This window comes from Marmota marmota, unplaced genomic scaffold (genome assembly GCF_001458135.2).
Source record: "Marmota marmota marmota unplaced genomic scaffold, marMar, whole genome shotgun sequence".
In the NCBI taxonomy this organism is placed as follows: Eukaryota; Metazoa; Chordata; class Mammalia; order Rodentia; family Sciuridae; genus Marmota; species Marmota marmota.
In genome coordinates, this window is record NW_025999982.1 from 6,736,514 (window position 1) to 6,758,042 (window position 21,529).

At 38.9% G+C, this 21,529-nt stretch overlaps 1 protein-coding gene across 1 annotated transcript in view; it reads left to right on the top strand.

Annotated features, from left to right (window-relative positions):
- Positions 1-21,529, top strand: part of Dnah8 (dynein axonemal heavy chain 8) — a 280,498-nt gene that overhangs the window by 41,472 nt on the left and 217,497 nt on the right. Inside the window, exons 11-18 of the mRNA XM_015487349.2 lie at positions 3,239-3,436; positions 6,233-6,309; positions 7,784-7,883; positions 8,452-8,571; positions 10,217-10,352; positions 15,275-15,462; positions 20,204-20,284; positions 21,040-21,156. Coding sequence (XP_015342835.2) covers positions 3,239-3,436; positions 6,233-6,309; positions 7,784-7,883; positions 8,452-8,571; positions 10,217-10,352; positions 15,275-15,462; positions 20,204-20,284; positions 21,040-21,156 — 1,017 coding nt within the window. The remainder of the gene's footprint in view (positions 1-3,238; positions 3,437-6,232; positions 6,310-7,783; positions 7,884-8,451; positions 8,572-10,216; positions 10,353-15,274; positions 15,463-20,203; positions 20,285-21,039; positions 21,157-21,529) is intronic.

Sequence of the window (21,529 nt, forward strand, 5' to 3'; positions counted from 1 at the left end):
AAATACCTGCAAATGCCTGGCAGAACCCAATCATTGTGGAATATCTGGATGTCTGGCCCCTCCTCTTTCTGGGCCTGCGTGCGCCTAGACATTGTGTGGGGGATGCCTTTGCTAGACAGGTGTGGCTGGGAAACTTCTGCACCTTTCATTTCATTTGTTAAGGCTCACTGAGGAGGAATGGTATTTTTTCAGGGATGTAAGGAACCAGCATCAGAGGTTCCTTGCAGTTAGCCTTTGACATGTCTATAAAGATCTCATTTAGCCAGTCCTCCCGGCACCCTACTGTTTTCAAACTTCTTGGATCCTGGTAGTCTTTAGGATCCCATTCATCTTTTGTTGGGAAGTGGGGCGTGAAGGGACATGATATAGATTGAAGAGCATTTCCCAGACATGTCCAGAGGCCAGTGTTTGTTTTTAAATCTCCTGATTCATCCAGGATAGGAAAATAGAGAACCAAATGACCAAGTGGGGTCCTTAATACATACTGCTATGGGGCTTTTATTTCTTTTATTTGTTTTTAACAGCTTTATTGGGACAAAGTTCTCATATCATTCAATTTACCCATTTAAAGTTTACAAGTCAATGGTTTCTAATATTTTCACACAGCTACCAAAAATATGATTTTGAGATATTTTTATTCCCACTGAACACACCCTGAACCTATTAGCAGTCACATCCTATCTGCCCCTCTTCCCTGCCTAACCATCCACTAATATACTTTCTGTCATTAATAGATGTGTCTATGTTGGACATAGTTTATAAATGGAATCATATAATATTTAGTCTTTTGGCTTCTTTGATTTAGCATGATGTTTCCAAGTTCATCCATTTTGCACGCTATACATTTTATCACTGAATATTCCTTTGCATGAATACATATTTATCCACTCATCTGATGATGGACATGTGGGTTGCTTCCTCTCTTAGACTATTATGAATAATGCTGTTTCAAACATTTGTGTGTAAGTTTTTAATGTGGACATATGTTGTTATTTCTCAGGTGTCTACATAAAAGGAGACTTGCTGGGTCATATGGCAACCCCATATTTTCTCACTAATTTGCCCCTGCTGGTCTCAAACTCCTAGGCTCAAGTGATCCTCCCACTGCAGCTCTTTGAGTAGCTGGGGACTACAGGTGCATGCCACTGCACCCCACTGGCAACTCCATATTTGTCTTTGAGGAACTGCCAAACGTTTTTCCAAAATAGCTTCATGAGTTTACATTATAATTAGCAAGGTCTAAAAGCTGAGATTTCTCTACATCCTCAACAACACTTGTTTAACACATCTGTCCTTCTGAATTTGACGGTCCTAGTGGATGTGAAGTGGTATCTCACTGTGGTTTTGATTTTCCCTGATAACTAATAATTTTGAGCATCTTTTCATGTACTTATTGTCCATTTATTTTTCATTTTTGGAGGAATGTCTGTTTGAATGTTTTGCACATTGTGAGTTGTTTATATATTCATTGTTGAATTGTAAGGGTTCTTTAAAAACATTTTTTTTTTTTAGTTGTTGATGAACCTTTATTTTATTCATTTATTTTTATGTGGTGCTGAGAATTGAACCTAGTGCCTCACACGTTTGAAGCAAATGCTCTACCACTGAGCCACAACCCCAGCCCATAAGCATTCTTTATATATTCTGAGTATATTCCTTATTAGATTTGATTTGCAAATATTTTCTTTAATTCTGTGGGCTATCTTTTAACTCTCCTCAGAGTGTTCTCTGAAGCAGAGATATTTAATTTTTATGAAGCCCAACTTATCTAGTTTCTCTTTTGTTCCTTGTGCTTTTTGGTGCCACATCTAAGAAATTGTTGTATAAGACTGGTTTGTGAACAGTAGTCATTTTGGGGGGGCATATGGCCAGCTAGAAGGATATTGACATGTGTCAAATTAATAATTAGGCCCCATTGGTCAGAACTTGTTCCACAAAGATGCTTAATCTCCTCTCGCCTCTTTGTGGTGTTGGGGATTAGGGAGGGAATCTGGGACCCCGTGCATGCTAGGACGGTTCTACACTGAGACCCATTCCAGCCAATAATGTTTCTGAACCACTAGATCATGAACTTTGAAGGGGGTCCTAATTACCCTTCATTTTCCTGGAACAAGGAAGCTTGCCAACTTGGGTACAATTTTGAGTTTGGTTGATCGTAATAACCTAATAGCAGTAAAGATCCTTGGTTTGCAAGTCTGATTCTAGGCAGAATGGGTATCTGTCTGTGAAAAGCAGCCTGGGCATTCCTTTGGTGCTGGGTGGTGATGGTAATGGGTAGTTGCACTGTACCTCTTCCTTGTCTCTGGGAAGGCCCTGCCTCTTATTTTAAGAATAGAAAGTCAAGTCACCAGAGCTCAGCAATCAGAGCTAAAGCAGCAGTCCCACAGGCCTTGCCTGAAGTGTGGCCTGATTGCTAGGTTATTCCAACTCCTCTGCACTGAGATCCCCTTGAATGACTGGCATTTCTCCCAGGTATAATTGGTGGATATTGGCATCCAGACCCTCAAATATAGGTTATCAAACTTATTCTGAACTGTGGCCAGGATTTAGCCTGGTTGGGCTGTTCTTGGTGAGTGGGGCACAGGAGGCATACCCCCATTGGACTACCCCTGTGAACTCTTAAAAAAAAATTTTTTTTGTAGTTTTAGGTGGACAGCATGCCTTTATTTTTATGTGGTGCTAAGGATCAGACCTAGTGCCTCATATGCATTAGGCAAACACTCTGCCATCGAGACACAGCCCCATTCCTCTCTGTGAATTCTTAAGTAGTTTAAAAGGAGAGCCCAAGGGTCACGCTAAGTCAGAGCCTGTTATAAAAAGCTGAGATTCAAAGTCAGAATGACCAGCCGGATGCATGTCCAGTAGTGGTGCATACCTGTAATACCAGCAAATCAGGAGGCTGAGGCAGGGAGAAGACAACTTTGAGGCCAGCTTTAGTAACTTAGCTAGACCCTGCTCAAAATAAAAAAAAAAATAAAGAGGATGGGGATATAGCTTAGTGATAAAGCATCCCAGGTTGGTCTGATCTAAATGATTCTAGAGCCTGTCTTTCGGTTTGATTTTTTAACCAATGATTCATTAAGAACTTGTTTTAGAGAAGGGGCCTCATATCTCATTTAAAAAATATAAAATAGCATTGGGCTGCAGCTGCTGCTCGGAGGTAGAGTGCTTGCCTAGCCAGTGCTGTTTGATCCCCAGCACTGCCAATAAATAAATAAGTAACATTTCTCTGTTTAAGATTACAGAAATGATAACGATTGTTCAGACATATACATCCTTGAGTAATTCTACAATAGAAGGAATAGATATCATGGCAATAAAATTCAAAAATATATATCAAGGGGTACAGAAAAAACAATATGACATTCTGGATCCAAGACGGACAGAGTTCGACAAAGATTTTGTACACTTTATGACAAAAATCAATAGTTTGGAGGTAAGTAGTTATACATGCTCTTCCTTAAGAAAGCTGAAGAGTGATCAGTAGCACTGTCCTGTAATAGAATCAGTGTTCACATATTTAGTATTTGTGTTACATTTCTGCTGTGAATTGATAAAAATGTTAGCAGTGTGAATGTTTTAAAGGAGCCCACAAATATTTTTTGACTTTTTGTTTTAATGAAAAATGAACATATACAATGCCAGATGTCAGTGAATAATCAGAAACCTGTTAGAGGTATGGTTCATTTTAAATTTACATTAAGATTTGCATTTCATTTTTGTTGTGCCAGGGTCATTTTTTCCAGTGTAAGAAAGAATTTATAGTCTTTATTTTTTTATTTTTTTCTTTCTTTATTTTTTTTACGGGGATTGGGGGTGGTACCAGGGATTGAACTCAGGGGCACTCAACCACTGAGCCACATCCCCCAACCCTATTTTGTATTTTATTTATAGACAGGGTCTCACTGAGTTGCTTAGTGCCTCACTTTTGCTGAGGCTGGCTTTGAACTCACGATCCTCCTGTCGCAGCTTCCCAAGCCACTGGGATTACAGGCGTGTGCCACTGCGCTCATCTGTAGTCCTTTTTCTTTAAGTACAGAGATATCTGAGAGAAGTTGGGGAAGGTGGATCACTCTCCCATTGGCCTTGTGCCCTATGTCTGCATTCTTCCTGGAGCCACAGAGGACATCTCTGAAGAGCTCTGATCTCACTTGTGTCACAGATTAAGGGACACAAGAGGTATGAGAAGGAGGAGACAAAATATGTTAGTGAGACCTTAACATATTGCTTACCTTTTGGACTTACATGACCTCTGTTATTTTTTAACTGAAAACTACCAATGAACCAAGTTTAGCTCCAGGAAACGATCTCTTTGCTGTAGAACATCCTGGAGACACAGGCAGGGACAAGAATATTCTTGGTCCTCTTTTTGCATCTGAAATTCTTGCCATGAAAGTAAGAAAAAAAGTCAGTTTTGGACTGAGGATATAGCTTGCTGGTAGAGCACTTGCCTAGCAAGCCTGGGGCTCTGGGTTAGATCCCCAGCACGTCCTGCCATGTGCATGAACACGCGCACGCGCACACACACACACACAAATATTTTTGTTGCATGTATTAATTTAAAAAACTATATTACATATAATATGGGCAGTATAATTTTAAAAATTCCTAAAATTCTATCATTCTAATAATAATGCTTTTTATTTTTGGCATAGATTTCCTTTTAGCTTTTGACAATTAGATTCTTATAATATTAAGACATATTTTAGTTATTACTTTTAATTTTGGATTAGTTGAGTAGGATAGAGTTTGCTTCCAAAATGCATTGGGAATTAAATGTTTATGGCAATGGAATTTTTTAAAACTTTATTTTATTTTTTTAGTTGTAGTTGGACACAGTACCTTTATTTTACTTATTTACTTTTTATGTAGTGCTGAGGATCGAACCCAGCACCTTGCACATGCTAGGTGAGTGTTCTACCACTGAGCCACAACCCCAGCCCCGCCCATTCCCCCCCCTCCTCCCGCAATGGAGTTTTTTTTTTTTTTAATATTTTTTTAGTTGGATGGAAACAGTAAGTTTATTTATTTATTTTTATGTGGTGCTGAGGATTGACCTCAGTGCCACACACGTGTGAGGCAAGTGCTCTACCACTGATCGACAACCTCAGCTTGGCAATAGAGAATTTTTTAAAAACTTGTTATCTTTTAAATTATTTTAAAGACTTATTACTAAGGATTTTTATGTTTTAAAAGACATTGTGGTCCTAGATGCAGATTTTAGCTTTTAGTAAGTTCAGAGGCCAGATTAGCCTTGTAACAGATAATTTGCTTGAGGTGGCAGTGTTTTAATTTTCCTTCCTTTTCCAACGTTCAGTTCATGGGTGTGATGTATATTAGTAGATCTAACCAATATAATCTTTAAAAGTAATTTGCAAAGTGATTCAGCTCCTTCTTTTGGTATCAGGAATTTGGAGTTCACTTCTTGGGATAGGAGGAGTCTTGGAAGAACATTTTCTGCTGTTCATTCCTCCTTAACCATGGCAAAGATGTTTCTGAGAGTAGCAGTGTTGGAAAATGATACTCTTGCCCCTGGTGTGTAGTGTCATTACATTGCTCTATGAGCACACTTAGACATTCTAAATGTTCCAGAGAAAAATGTTTGGTAAGGGACAGTCCTTTCATAAAGTCTCTAAACAGTGATTTACAGTAATGAGCTGCAAATGGAAAATACATGTGACTTTGATTTTTCTAGAAGCCACATCAATAGAGTAAAAAGAGGCAGGTGAAATTAATTTTAATAATTATGCTTTATTCAGCCTAGCGCATTCAAAATGGTGTAATTTTAAAATGGCATTAATAGGGCTGGGGATGTGGCTCAAGCGGTAGCGTGTTCGCCTGGCATGTGTGCGGCCCGGGTTCGATCCTCAGCACCACATACCAACAAAGATGTTGTGTTCGCCGAGAACTAAAAAAAAAAAAATAAATAAATATTTAAAAAAAAATAATAAAAAATAAAATGGCATTAATATAAAAATCATTAATGAGCTATTTTATATCATCTTTTTTTTGGTTTTTGAAATCCTGCATGTATTTTACATTTACAGATGTCTAATTTCTAAGTAGTTATATTTTAAGTGCTCAAGAGCTACAATGTGGCCTGTGGCTGTCATACTGGATGGAGCATTTCTAGATGGGTAGATAGCTTGGAAGCTATTTGATTCTGTAGAAAATTCATTAACTAATCTCTTCCTTAAAATAAAAAAATAATTTAAATATTAATATTTTTTAGGTACAAATACAAGCATTTATGAACAGTACTTTTGGAAAAATCTTGTCTTCTCAGCAGGCTCTTCAGCTGCTACAAAGGTATTTATAATACTTTAAGCAGTATAGTCTCTAGGTGGGACAATATTATCTGAAAACACAATTTCAAATAAGATACTCTTGCCCCTGGTGTGTAGTGTCTCCTACATTAACCTGAATACTTACAATATTAACCTTTCAATTACCATTAAATAGGCTGATAAAAATTTGAAATGGAGGATGTTATTTTTTTCATTGCATTTTTATAGCAGAAGGCTTTCAGTAACAAAATGAAATTACCTGCCATGTTCCCCCACCCCGAGTCCTGTAATATGCTCAAGGTTAATTCTGTAAGTTATTGGGAAGGGAACGAATAATGTTTAATTCTACATATTGAAGGCATTTCCCAAAGTGAGATTATGTAAGAGTAAAATTTTCCATTTTTCTTCTGAGGGATCTTTTATCTTTTTTGTTTAAAGTTCATTTCATTGCGTATACATAAGGTGTACAGCATGGTGTTTTGATGTATACTGTGGAGTGGTTACTGCAACCAAGCAATTCACATATCCATCATCTCACATAGTTACCCCCTCTCTTTCTTTTTGTGGTAAGAGCACCTAAAATCTACTCTCCCTCAGCTTCCTTTCCCTCCACTCCAAACAGCAGTTCCCCCGCAGCGGGCAGGGGATCTGAATTAGAAGGACGAGCTGGACTAGAGGCCTTACTTTTCCAGCTCAGATGTAGGTAACCCAAGTCCTATGTTGGGGCCCTTTAGGAACTCTTCTGGGAGTCAGAGGATCTGGGTTTGGGTCCAGCTTGTCCTTCTGAAAACACAGTTTCAAGTTCCATATCTCTGTAATGATGACCCATACCTTGAGAGACCATCATAAGATTCAGACACAATGTAATTCTGATGAGTGGCAGTACTGGTACAGGTACCATTTTCTTGACAAGCTCATTCGCTGTCTCTCTCTTCCATCTCTGTCCCCACCCCAATTTTTTTTTTTTTTTTTTTTTTTTTTTTTACCTATGGACGCTATTGTCAATTCATTTTATGATCAACATTATGGTCCTGTTACTTCCTGTGCATCACTGTTCTCAGTGGAGGTGCTGTTTGGTGGACAAAATCATTATCATGGCTCTGCTTACTTGGAATTACCTGAGCACTAACATTGGCAGAGGTACATTCAGTGTGCTCCGCTGCACCTTTACTAAGCCATTTTCCACTCTTCTCTTTCATGTCAGCTTAAATGTCACATCCTCAGGGAAGTTTGTCTCGATTCCTCAGACTTGGCCAGGTCCCCTGTTATATGCATTTCCAGCTTCCTCTTAATTTCAACCATTGCTCGTGTGACTCTTCACTGAAATCTGCCTTTTCCATAAGCTCCAGGAGAGTGTAGGTGTCCCTGCCTCTTTCATCAGGGGACATTCTAGTCCAGTGTGTGAGGTCTGGTATGAATATCTTGTCAGGTGAATGAACCTGTAGTTAGTATATTTCTCACTTCCTTTTTGATGACTCAGCTTTAATTACTTTTAGATTTCAGAAGCTGAACATTCCCTGTCTTCAGTTAGAAATCAACCACACGATTGAGCGAATTCTTCAGTATTATGTGGCTGAACTTGAAGCTACTAAAAAGGCAAGTGGCCTGTTTATGAATGGAATTATGCATAGTCATAGTACAAAAAAGAAAAATAATCTGAACACTCTCCTGTGCCAAGCTTTTTGGAGGAATCTCTTTCACTGCTGAGGACCTTCAAGGTTCTCTTCCTCATGTGGGAAGGTGCTGGTGGGGCATGTCGCTAGACAGCCAGGTCACCACTTCTTTACTCTAAAGAACTGTCGTTTTGCCACAGCAGTCAGTTGTGTGTATAGCAAAGCCCACTTAAGTTAGTATTTTTAAATATGGAAAGGTAGGCTCTGGAGAATATTGTGATAGATATGCTTCTTCCTTTGAAAGCGTCCATAAAATTTGGGCAGAAAAAAAAAATACATGCAATAGGAAATAAAGGTTGAAGAGAGAATTAAATATCATATATTGTAAACATCATTGTTTCTGAGCTTCGAGTTGTCATATCTGAAGTACATTTAAATAATTAGTGACCCCTTCTATATGCAACATGTGAATAATGGTTAAGTAACTGTACAAACACTATTGTACTTCTCCACTTTAGAATTCAAATGTTAACACCATATTTTAATTACAGCTTTATCATTCTCAAAAAGACGACCCCCCTCTTGCTCGAAATATGCCTCCTATTGCAGGAAAGATACTTTGGGTGAGGCAGCTCTATCGCCGGATCAACGAGCCCATCAACTATTTCTTTGTAAGCCAATAATTACATTTATAATATGTGTGTATTGTGGTGATTTTAATACAAAATTGCTTTGCAGGTACATTTTACCCTGTAATATTTGTGCCCGATAAGATGAGGTCAGTTCCTTACTGGGCAAAGAAAATTTAGCTTATAAATATGCTTGAGACTCAGTCAATTCTTTTGTGTTGAGTAGATAAGCCAGTTCAATTACAGTTATCTCAGAGTTGGTGCATCTCATAATGTTATGTCTTTTAATAATACAGACACTTTATAAAGACTTTTTAAAAATAATTGTTTGAGAATGCTGTAAAGTGCAGGCCTAGCGCAAAGCTTACTTCCATGTGTGGACAGATGGTTCACGGATATGTATTTAATGAAGGCGAGACATCCTGACTGTATTCCTGTGTGAGGATCTTAGCCCTAGACAGGGCATAACAGTGTGTTCATTCTTGATGTCCTTACAATTATTAGATTTCTCAAGAACAGGCTAGTCTGAGGCCCGGTTGGCATTCTGAAACTGCCACTTTGCCTTTTCTTTGTTTTAGTTTTGTTTTCATGTAAGAGGCAGAGAGTGCCAGAGTAGAGTGATTATTTTGCTGCTGTGTCATATGGCTGAATGCAGAATGAAATAATTATAAAATGGTAGTCTTGCAAGTCATTTTATTATTACTTTATATAGGGCATTATTCAGTATGAAGTTTCTGCTGTTTGGTTTGGCTATTATCATTTATTTCATTGTTCTGAATATTTAAAAAGTTTTTTTTTTTTTTTTTTAAAGCTTGGCCTTAGACAAGAGGTCGAGGTGGAGACTCAAGTTACTATAGAGGGAGAGTAGAGATGGCCTTGTTTGGCATTTGTGAATTGAAACCTAAATCTTTCAATTTTATGTAAAGAAACTTGGTTTTAATTCTTTGATTTATATCTACTTTTTTGTTTTTTGGTGCTGGAATTTAGGATTCTGCTATGATATTCACAGTATAAGTCAGTTGTAGGCACGGACTAGAGACTTGGAGGTAGAGACTCCTAATGCCTAGGACTGGTTGTAGGGCTAGAGACCTCTCTTTTTCTATTATTTATTTATTGAAGGTACTGGGGATTGGACCCAGGGAAACTCTACCACTGAGCTACATCCCTACTCCTTTTTATTTTTTATTTGCTGAGGCTGGCCTCAAACTTGTGATCCTCCTGCCTCAGCCTCTTTGGGTTGCTGGGATCACAGATGTGCACCACTGCACCCAGCAAGAACTTTTTTTTTTGTACTAGGAATTTGAACCCAGGGGTTAACTACTGAATCACATCTCCAACCCTTTTTATATTTTTATTTAGATTCAGGGTCTTACTAAGTTGCTTAGAGCCTCACTAAGTTGCCTCAGTTTCTTCTTCTGCCTCAGTCTCTGGAGCTGCTGGGATGACAGGTGTACACCACCACACCTGGCAAGACCTCTCTTTTTAAGTCCTTTCCTTTTGCAGTGCTCCCTCTCTACTGGTAATGTTTTCCTACTCGTATCTCCAGCTTCCATGGCCTTCCCTATCTCTTACATGCCTCAATGGATAGCATAACCCTTTGCTGTCATCTTAAATATAAAGTTTTATGAAAACAGTCTGCAACTTCTTAAAATATACCTTTCTTTTTTCCCTTAAAAAAAAAACACAGAAAAACTCTGAAATTTTGTCAAGTTTGGAAGGTAAATCTGTCATCCGTCAGTATAACAAAATCTCCTATGTGCTGGTGGAATTTGAGGTGATCTACCACACAGCCTGGGTCCGGGAGATTTCGCAGTTGCAATATGGTGAGTGTAAGAGGGTCGCCAGTGGGGGCTGGGGACTCTGAGTGAGTTCATGGTTCTGGAGAATATTTTACATCCCTTTCACATAATTTTAGGCTAGTTGAAATTTAGATTTAGGGATGATAACAGTGGTTTATTTTCCTATTAATCTTCTGATTTTCTTCTTTCTTTTAAAAATTTTTTGGAGACAGGGTCACACCATGTTGCCCAGGCTGGTCTAGAACTCTTGGGCTCTGGTGATGTCCCTGCCACAGCCTCCCTACTAGCAGGAACCACAGGCCCTCACCACCATGCCTGGTCCAACAGTTGGATTTTAGTAGCAAAAGTTATCATGATAGTAAAATTGATATACATAAATTATGACTTTCTCCTGAAAAACAGTATTTAAAAGTGAAAATATGTTATAGATACCCTCTCCATAGATTTATCCGTATTCTTTTTTATCATGTTGTCGATTCAAATCTCAGTCCCAATCAGGGGAGATAGAATCACTGCCTCCCTTCCTCCTTCTCTTTTTTTTGCTTTCCCACTCATCTGTTTTTTTTTTTTTTTCCTTTTCTATTGTTGCATTGGACTTCAGTTTTGAGCTCCAGTGACTTAATAGTGTTAGGGTTGGCTCAGGTGCCTCTGAGGGGAGGGGTTATACAGCCAAGGCTTTGGGCAGAGCTCACTGTGGGGCGGGGGATGGTTCTCCCCCATCTCTCTCCATCGGGGTGTGATTTTTGTGTGGACTCAATTGTTGGTCAGTTGAGTTTCCTGTTTTGTCCCGTCTTAACCATAAAGTCAAAACCACAACCTTCAGCTCTGAGCCATGACCTTGGTGCAGTTCCTCCCGTATTCCCTGGTGGAGTGCTGTCTGCCTCCCAAACCAGGATCTCCCCTTGGGCAGAGCATGGAGTTGCAGGCCTGGGGAGCACACATTCTGCAGGTGCTTAGGAGTGATGGTGAGAGGGGCTGTTCCTATTTCTACCTTTTGGTTCCAGAACTCTTGTAGTTTAGCTCTTGAGGACATGGCACTTATACACAGACCATCGGTTCACTGCATACCTACAGCCTAGAGGACAGCTTCCCAGTCCCCACAGGGTGTCAGTGCCAACTGGCATAGTTAAGCGTTCAATAAACTACTTTCATGGACCACCCATTTCTGGGGAATGCACTGTAGGTGGCCCCTGGGGATTCTAATGAAAGCCTGCTAATGGAGCAGTGCTCCCCGTGAAACTTCAAGATAAGCTGAAAACTCACAGAGCAGAAAAAGGCAAAAGAGAATTTTTTTAACAACCGAAGTATGGAGTGTGCACTGTTTTGCATTTACAATGCCACACACTTTTCTACTTTTTTGGTGTCTTTCTGGATTTTTGTGTCCCCAGTGCCCTTCCTTTTATCTTTACATGTTCAAATACAAGTTCAACAGTCACCAGTTCCATAAAGTCCTTTCTTATTCCTCTTGGCTGAAAATGATGTTTTCCTCCTCCAAAGTCCTCCACACATTTTATCTACAGTTCCTTCTCATGACACTGCCTTATGTGTTCACCTTATCTCCTCCTCACATCCCAAGGATACCCTGTGTCTGTTTCATCGTGTATACTTTAAATAGTGGTCATAGCTAACATATACTATATGCTCACCAGTGTGCCAGGTTTGTCTAAGCACTTTGCATAAACAAATCCCTTTGATCCTAAAAGCAGCCCTAGGAAGAGCTGTTATTGTCCTTGTGTATTAGATGAGGGAACTGAGGCATTGAGAGGTTAGGTGACTTGTCCAAGATCACACAGCTAGTGAACAACAGAGCCAGGATTCACTCAGTCTGTTCTCTTAACCTTTACACTGTTGTAGGGACAAAGGAGGCAGGGCACCAAAGATAGCAGGAAACAGTTTTATTTGGCTGCAGCCAGGTTCAGAGGGCACAGCTTTTGCTGTAATCAATTAATCCCCTGAATCTCGAGTTCAGGGAGTTTCAGAGTTTTATACCCAGCATGTAAGGGGAGGGGCTCAGAAGTTCACAGTCTGCAAAAGTTCACATAAAAGCACCTTTTTTTTTTTTTTTTCCCAATTCGGGCATTTTAACCCTTCAAGGACAACACCTGAGAAGGGGAGAGCTTCTTCTCCTCTTTCTATTCTCCCCTGCCAGCTGTTACCATGGAGCCCAGTTTATAACTTCTCTTATCTTAAAAATGTAGACATCTCTGTGAAGCCCCAGCTCAAGGCCAGAGGCCTTGTTTGCACATTTCTTCAAAGTACTATACTGGATATGTTTGTGAAAACTAGTAAGGGGGTGTCCAGCACCTGGAGTGCTGGTATCTTCTTGGCCAGTGGCCAAGTAAACAGGGCGACATTAAAATAGGAAGTTTATCTACATTGAACTCTTTTGCAGAGACTCTTTTGCTGACAGTCCTAAAATCAGTCTGGATGAAGATTTCTGGAGAGGCCCAGTTAATACTTTTCAGTGGAGAAAGGGGTGCCACTTCAACACTGTACTCCTTCTAAAAGGGTCAAGATGGGTACCAGGCACATTGAGGGGACTCTTTAGATATTTTTAAAATGTCCAATAAGCAGAGATCAGATTATCTTTATAAACGACGATTATATCAGATTTCCTGGAGGGTTTACTCCCCCTGAGAACATCAGCTGACCTGTATCAGGTACGATAAACTCATTGTAGTGGATTGGTGCCCAGGAGAAGCAGGCCAAGTAACACTAACAGTATAAAGGGAACTTGTTTCACATGAGCCCAGTCTATGGAAAATGAATTGTTCTGGAAGGCTTCCTGTATTCCATTGATGTAACTGTGCTTAACTCTGTAGATGCTTGGGATAATAGCTGGGGGCCTGCTTCAGCCTCCTTAAGTTGCTTACTTGACAAAGATTCCCTGCTGGTGGTCACAGGGAATGAGATGCTCCCTCAGTTTGAAGCATTCCTGGCCATCAATCCTTGTCTATCTTCATTCTGTTGCAGACCTTTCTGTCTTTTTTTTTTTTTTAGTTGTATAAGGACATCTTACATTTATTTATTTATTTATTTATTTATTTTTATGTGGTGCCAAGGATCGAACCCAGTGCCTAAAACATGCTGGGCAAGTGCTCTACCTGTGAGCTATAACCCCAGCCCTTGGTACAGTCTTGAGGAAGATAGATTTCACTAAATAAGTGTTCAGCCAGGTGTGGTAGCGCACACTGGTAATCCCAGCAGCTTGGGAGGCTGAGACAGGAGGATCGCAAGTTCAAAGCCGGCCTCCATTTTTCTGGAAAAAGAAAGCAAGGCCCTAAGCAACTCAGTGAGGCCCTGTCTCTAAATAAAATACAAAATAGGGCTGGGGATGTGGCTCAGCGGTCGAGTGCCTCTGCGTTCAATCCCTGGTTACCCCCCAACCCCCATGCCAAAAAAATCAGTGTTCAGAGTTATTTTGAAGTTTATTTGGGAGGGCAAATGATTTCTAACCCAATTCTAAAAAGATTCCAAATGAATTGTATAAAATTCTTAATTGAAACCCTTGCTGGGTGCTGTGGTACACACCTGTAATCCCAGTTGCTTGGGAGTCAGAAATAGGAGGATCACAAATTCAAGGCCAGTCTTGGTAATTTAGAGAGATCCAGTTTCAAAATAAAAATTCTTAAAAGGCTAAATGTAGCTGAGTGATGGAGTGCCTCTGGGTTAAATTCCTTATTCTGAAAACAAACAAACAAACAAAAAATAAATAAAAGAAATTCTCATGAAACCCATACCCTTAAGAACCTTATCAGGACTAGTTAGTAAAAGTCAAGTTACTTCAAAGGAATATAAGGACCATTTTATTTTGCTAGAAATTTGATGCTCCCACATTCTATAAAATGTTAGGCTTGAAAGATTCTGTAGTTATTAATGAAATTCACCCGTTAGTAAATGTGCTTAACTATGTAGATGCTTGGGATAGTAGCTGGGGGCCTACTTCAGCCTCCTTAAGTTGCTTACTTGACAAAGATCCCCTGCTGGTGGTCACAGGGAATGAGATGCTCCCTCAGTTTGGAGCATGCCTGGCCATCAATCCTTGTCCGTCTTCATTCTGCTGTAGACCTTTCTGTCCTTATAGAATAAAATAAAATGTTACAATGCCAGGCATGGTGGCACATGCCTATAACCCCAGCAGCATAGGAGACTGAGACAGGAAGATTGCAAGTTTGAGGCCAGCCTCAGCAATTTAATGAGGCCCTGTGCAACTTAGTGAGACCCCCATCTCAAAATAAAAAATAAAAAGACTGGGGATGAGGTTCAGTGGTAAAGTGTCCCTGGGTTAAATTTTCAGTACTGGTAGCAAATAATTTAAGGCTAGCCAGCAAGAACAATTTGGGATCTTGTATTTCAATTCTTAATAAAAGGTATATCTGAAAATGCCTGTTTTCATGAACAATGCTCCTCTAAGACACAGTGTAAAAAAATCCTCCTCTACACTCTGACTTCACAACTCAATGTTGTTTAAAAATATTTGTTACTGATATTGAGCTTCATTATAAAAATAATTCAGGATGGAGATTGAATTCAGGTACAGAAGCCAGTTTGGAGTTAGGGTGCAAAAGAGTTTGAAATCTATGAGTTGTGTCATCTTTGCCCATTTTCTTTTTCAGGGGTAAAGTAAAAATCCACAAAAATGAACCACAGATCTCTTTGACTCACTCAGAAAAGTACCATGGTTCACAGCACAAAGGCTCTCAGTAATTGGTCAACTTTTCTCTCTCTGGATCTTATTTTAGGGCTTTCTAGACACTCTGCCTTCATCCGTTGAGGTCTTGAGTACTGACCGTGTGACAGATACTGGGCCTTAGTACCCGGGGCATCAGTGCTGTTGTTCTGTTCTTAAGAAGTTAGTCGTTCAGTGGGGAAGACAGACATGAAAACAGAGCTGGGAGCATAAAGGAAATCCAGAATAAATAATATCAGTGCTCATTTATTTGTAGCTTTACAAGCCACACTTTTTGTGCGACACCCAGAAACAGGGAAGTTGCTGGTTAATTTTGATCCCAAAATTTTGGAAATTGTGCGGGAAACGAAGTGCATGATAAAGATGAAGTTGGATGTTCCAGAGCAGGCGAAGAGATTGTTAAAACTGGAAAATAAATTGAAATCAGACAAATTGTATTTGCAGGTAAGACAGATGATGTTTTCTGACTATTTTGAAGGAGATTGTGTGTATGTGTGTGTGTGTGTGTGTGTATAAGAAAAACATCCCTGCAGGTTTGCTGACATGGAGGGAAAATTCATTACTTATGTTGATTCTTGATAGAATTAAACTATTAACTTGCAAGCAAAATGAAAGATTGGAGATGGAAAGACCAGAGAAGAGTGTCAGGAATCATTCTGGATAATAAGAAATGAAATAGCAGATTTGTTAAAAGGTCTTAATTAGAACTTTATAGATTAAGTGCATTAAGTTTATAAAGCTTTATAATACATTCAATCTTTTTTAAAATTTTGTTTATTTATTCATTTTTTTTATGTGCTGCTGAGGATCGAACCCAGTGCCTCACACGTGCAAGGAAAGCGCTCTGCCACTGAGCCACAATCCCAGCCCCTAATACGTTCAATCTTGTGGCACTAATAATATAAATGACTATAAAATGACATAAGTGCCTGGGTGCGGTGGCACACATCTGTAATCCCAGTGGCTCTGGAGGCTGGGGCAGGAGGATTGTGAGTTCAAAGCCAGCCTTAGCAAAAGCGAGGCACTAAGCAACTTAGTGAGACACTGTCTCTAAATAAAACACAAAATAGGGCTGTATATGTGGCTCAATGGTCGAGTGCCCCTGAATTCAATCCCCAGTACCCCCACCCCATCACCCTGCCCGCAAAATTGACACGAGTGGAAATGATTATTTAATATTGTGGGCTGAAATGGAGCTTTGCTTCAATTCAAGTTCAGTCCTGGGCCATCTGAAAAATTTTAAAATGAAAATGGCACACAAAACATATTCAAAATGGCACAAAAAATAGTCCATCAAAATATATTCAAATCCTAATGCATAGTTTCTAAAATATGAAGCACAAGTAAGCAACATCAGGTTTCTTTAGCCAGCCAGTTAGCACACGTTTGTCCTTTTTTTGCTTTCTCTAGGAAAGTATGGACACATATTTGGGAATGCAGGAAGATACATAAGTGCAAGAAGGTTCAGCACTATTAGTAACAGCAGAGGCTGGACTCTAAATCCAACAACAGAGAGCTGATTAAACTTGCATTATAAGATTAATACATAGAAACTAATGGAATAGCTGAGTCTTCAACAAAAAAAAGAATTCTCTTTGCTCTGGTGCATTAACTATTTTAAAACCAACAACATGATAAGTAAATGCAGACTCTTCCTGTTTCATGCTGGGAAGAGTAACATGAATCTTCTGTTCTTATTATGTCATTCTATACAAATCTCTTTGATTTAATTAAGGTCCATGTCTGGGCACAAAGACAAGTTGATAATGAAGTTCTTTTAGAAAAAAAATTTAACAAGAATATTTCAAATTTTACCATAATAGAAATTACAATAAATTAAAAGTCACAATGATATTAATATGTGACATTAAGAGGAACAGCAAAAGGGCTGGGGTTATAGCTCAGTGTAGAGCGCTTGCCTGGCACATGTGAGGCACTGGGTTCGATCTATAGCATCACATAAAAGTAAATAAATAAAATAAAGATCTGAAAAACATACATAGTAATATTAAAAAAAGAGGAACAACAAAAAGTATTAGAACATAGATTCCCAAAAGGTTTTTTAAATTATAGCTTTGGGCTGGGGATGTAGCTCAGTGGTAGAGCATTTGTGTAGCATGTGTGAGGCCCTGAATTCCAAATTCAGCACTGAGAGGAAAATAAAGTACTAGCTTTATTGGAATATGGTTCACATACCATACAACTCACCCATTTAAAGTATACAATGAAATGGTTTAGTATCTTCCCTAAGTTGCCCAACCATCACTACCATCAATGATAGGACATTTTCATCATCCTCAATTAGCATTTGCTCCACATTGTTATGGTCTGGATGTGAGATGCCCCCAAAAGCTCACATGTGAAATAATGCAAGAGGATTCAGAGGGGAAATGATTGGGCTGTGAAAGCCTTAACCTAATCAGCAAATTAATCACCTGGTTGGATTAATTGAGTGGTAATTAAAGGCAGGTGGAGTGCAGCTGGAGGAGACAGGGCATATATCTGGGGTATATAGTTGTATCTGGCAAGCAGAGTCCTCTCTCTTTGCTTCCTCATCATCATATGAGCTGCTTCTCTCTGCCACACTCTTCTGCCATGATGTTCTGTCTTACTTTGAGCCCTGAGGAATGGAGCCTGCTGTCTGTGGATTGAGACCTGAAACCATGAGCCCCCAAATAAACTTTTCCTCTTCTAAAATTGTTCTGGTTGGGTCTTTTAGTCACAGCAGTGAAAAAAGCTGACTAAAACACAACTTTTATTGGTGTATTATAGTTGTACATATTAGTGGGATTTGTTGTTAGGTCCCTTTCTTCTACTGATCTCCCTTTGGTTTTCATGAGATCTGCCCCTACCTTTGTTTTCCTTTTTCCTCTTTAGCTTCCACATAGGAAAGAAAACATGTAACCCTTAACCTTCTGAGTTTGACTTATTTTGCTTAACATATCCATTTTCCTGCAAATGCCATAATTTCATTTTTCTTTATGGCTGAATAAAACCCTGTTGTGTATATATACCACATTTTCCTTATTCATTCTTCCACCGATGGACACCTAGGCTGGTTCTATACTTTGGCTATTGTGAATTGTGCTGCTATAATCATTGGTGTGCACGTATCACTTTAGTAAAATGACTTTAATTCTTCAGGATAAATTCTGAGGAGTGGTGTAGCTGGGTCATATGGTGGTTCCATGTCTAGTCTTTTGAGGAGTCTGTGATTTCCCTACTGGTTATACTAGTTTACAGTTTCACCAACAGTGTAAAAATGTTCCTTTATTTCCACATCCTCTCCATCTTTGCTCTTTTTATTTTTTTTAAATTGTAGATGGACACAATACCTTTACTTCATTCATTTATTATTATGTGGTGCTGAGGATTGATCCCAGTGCCTCACTCGTGTTGGGCCAGTGCTCCACTAAGAGTTACAACCCCACCCCATCTCATTTTTCAACTGGATTATTTGGCCTTTAAATTTTCAAGTTGTAATAGGTATTTATAGATTTTATCTGCTATATGATTTGCAAAATTTCTGTCCCATTCTGTGCATTGCCTTTCACTTTCTTAATGATGTCCTTTGAAAAAATACACTTTACATTTTTTTAAAAATATTTTTTTAGATGTTCATGAACCTTTACTTTATTCATCTATTTATATGCAGTACTGAGTATCGAACCCAGTGCCTCACACATGCCAGGCAAGTGCTCTACCACTGAGCCACAACCCCAGACCAAATGACCCACAACCCATGCCCCATTTAAAATTTTTATGAAGCCCAATTTATCTACTTTTTTTTCTGTGTCTATTTTGTTTTGTTTTGGTGTCATATTTGAGACATCTTTGCCTAATCCAAGGTCACAAAGATTGCCTATGTTTCTTGTTAGTTGCAGAGCAGGCTGAACAAATGTTAGCTGCAGAGTGGGCTGAACATTTGACTCTCACCCTCACTAGTCTGTTTCCTTATTACTTGTTTGCCTCAAGGCTGAACACTCAACCCCCACCCGTGTGGTGCAACAGAAACCCACATCTGGCCCCTGCCCTGTCTGCCTGAGGGCAGAAGATGACACCTTTAGCAACTACTATATGATCCAATAACTGTACGCCAACAAGGCAGCTTGCAGACCCAGAGACCCCATTAGATTTTGGCTATAAAAACTCTCCCTCCCCTTTCTTCTCTCCTCCTCCTCCTCCTCCTCCCACTCCCCCCCTCCTCTTTTTCCTCAAGTCATTCAGACACTGCCACAATAAAGATCCCTTGTTCACTTTCCTTTCATTTCTTTCAAGGAGTTTAGTAGTTTTAGCTCTTATCAAAATACTATGTAATTGTTACAGAAAAAACAATTCAGAGGAGCATTGGCATTGCGGAAACTGTGGATTTGGCTTCAAAGACTAGGCTTTTGGACTGGTCAGTTGCTACTTTGGAGGATCAAGCGTCAAAGGACTGGTGCAAGTTGAAGCTAATATTACTTGCAGCACATCTTACAGGGTTTCCGTTAGCCTTGGATGATGACCTGAAAGTCAAAGTCCTTTGCCAAGTGCCAATCATATATAAAACTTCAACTACAAGTACCAGATGAAAAGGAAAGGAATAAAAAACTTGGAAACTACTAAATAGAAACTGAAACAGTTTAATATTCACTTGGGGAAGATGTAACTTGACTCTATATCTCTCACCACAGTGTAATACATGGTAAAAAAAAATTACAAATGGTTGAAAATTGATCATCATGGTTTATATCTAAAGACTATATGAAGGAAAACATTAAAAGTCTATTAATTCTGGTTGCATGGATCTAAAGATAGATTTATTTAAACTCAGAAAGCAAGTATGGCATCAGCGATAGCGTATATTTTAATATGTCAGAAGATGAGGAACGGAAAGGGGAAAATGTATAATAACAGCTATCAGAAAGATTATTATCCAACAATTTGCAATAACATCTAGAAAGAAAAATTATAAATATGAAAAAATAAGGCCTGGAAAGTACTATTGACTAGATACCTAAAGAGAGGGCACAGATAATTTACAGGTGATAGAAAAGTAGGGTAAATCAATATAAATGTATATGAGTAACCTCTACAGTGGCAGGACATGAGGAAACAGGTTGAATGAAACCTTCCTAGTATGAATCAAAATATGGCTATTGCTTTAAAATGAACCAAAGTAAAATATTCCATTTTATTTTTACAGGGTCTTCTGCAGTATTATGATGATTTATGTCAGGAAGTGCCTACTGTGTTTGTCAATCTGATGACCCCTAAAGTGAAAAAGGTTGGTAATGCTGAAGATTTACATTGATTTCCCTATTACTTAAAATTAGATTCATATTCTATAGATTATGGGTTTTAGGTCATCTATTCTCATCTAGACCCTCTATTTTTCTAGTTCAACTTTATGGCTCTGTTTTTTTTGTTTTTTCTCCCTACACAATGATTTCTTGTCTAAATTTGTTGCCTTTGGAAAAAAACTAAATCAAAATCATAAGCATTTCCTAAAGCTCCATGATTGCTTCCTGGACAGCCAAAGATGATTTAAAACAAAAAAAACCTCATCTTTATTAGGCATAATGCTGGGAAAATATAATTAGGAAAATATAACCTATAATATTTGCAGGTAATAAAAGAAAGCCTTTTTATACATGCAGATGCTCCTGTTAATAATGGGAGCTGTTCCTAGTGAGACCCTGTCTCAAAATAATAAATAAAAAGGACTGGGGAGATTCTCGGCTCAGTGGTTAAGTGTCCCTGAGTTCAATCCCCAGTACCAAAAAAAAAAAAAAAGGTGGGGGGCTGTTTTCTGGTACAGTGGCACAGGCCTGTAATCCTTGCAATTGAGGAGGCGGAGCGGAGGCAGGAGGGTTGAAATTTGATGCCAGCTTCCACAACTTGGCAAGACCTGGTCTCAAAACAAAAACATTAAAAGGGCTCGGATGTGGCTCACTGGTAGAGAGCACCCCTGGGTTCAATCCCCAGTATTGCAGAAAAGAAAAAAGAAAAGGGAGCTGTTAACTCTTTACTTTTTTGTAGGTGGAATCCGTATTGAGGCAAGGGCTTACGATATTAACATGGTCATCTTTAACACTGGAAAGCTTCTTTCAAGAAGTTGAATCAGTTTTGGATATGTTCAATCAACTTTTAAAGAAGGTAAAATTGATAAGTTTTAAAAACCTACATATATTAATACTGAGAATATGAGTAATAGTTTAATTATACATAGAAGTTCTTTAATGGGGGTGACTCTTAATGAAAAGAACATCCGTTAAGTTAAAAATAAAACACTTGATGTTTCCTTTACTGGTTTGGATCGAGTTGCCTTGTTCTTATCCTGGATTATCTTGCCTTTAATATGATAAAATGATGGTTCATTATAGTTTAGAAAATGAGATAATTGTAGTCTGTTGAAGACAGCAGAACAGTGTGCCTAAAATTTAATATTAATGGCTCTAAAATTAACTATATGAGGCTTTAGTCTAAATGGAGACTATCTATGGATTTCTAACATGTTTGCTACCTAGAC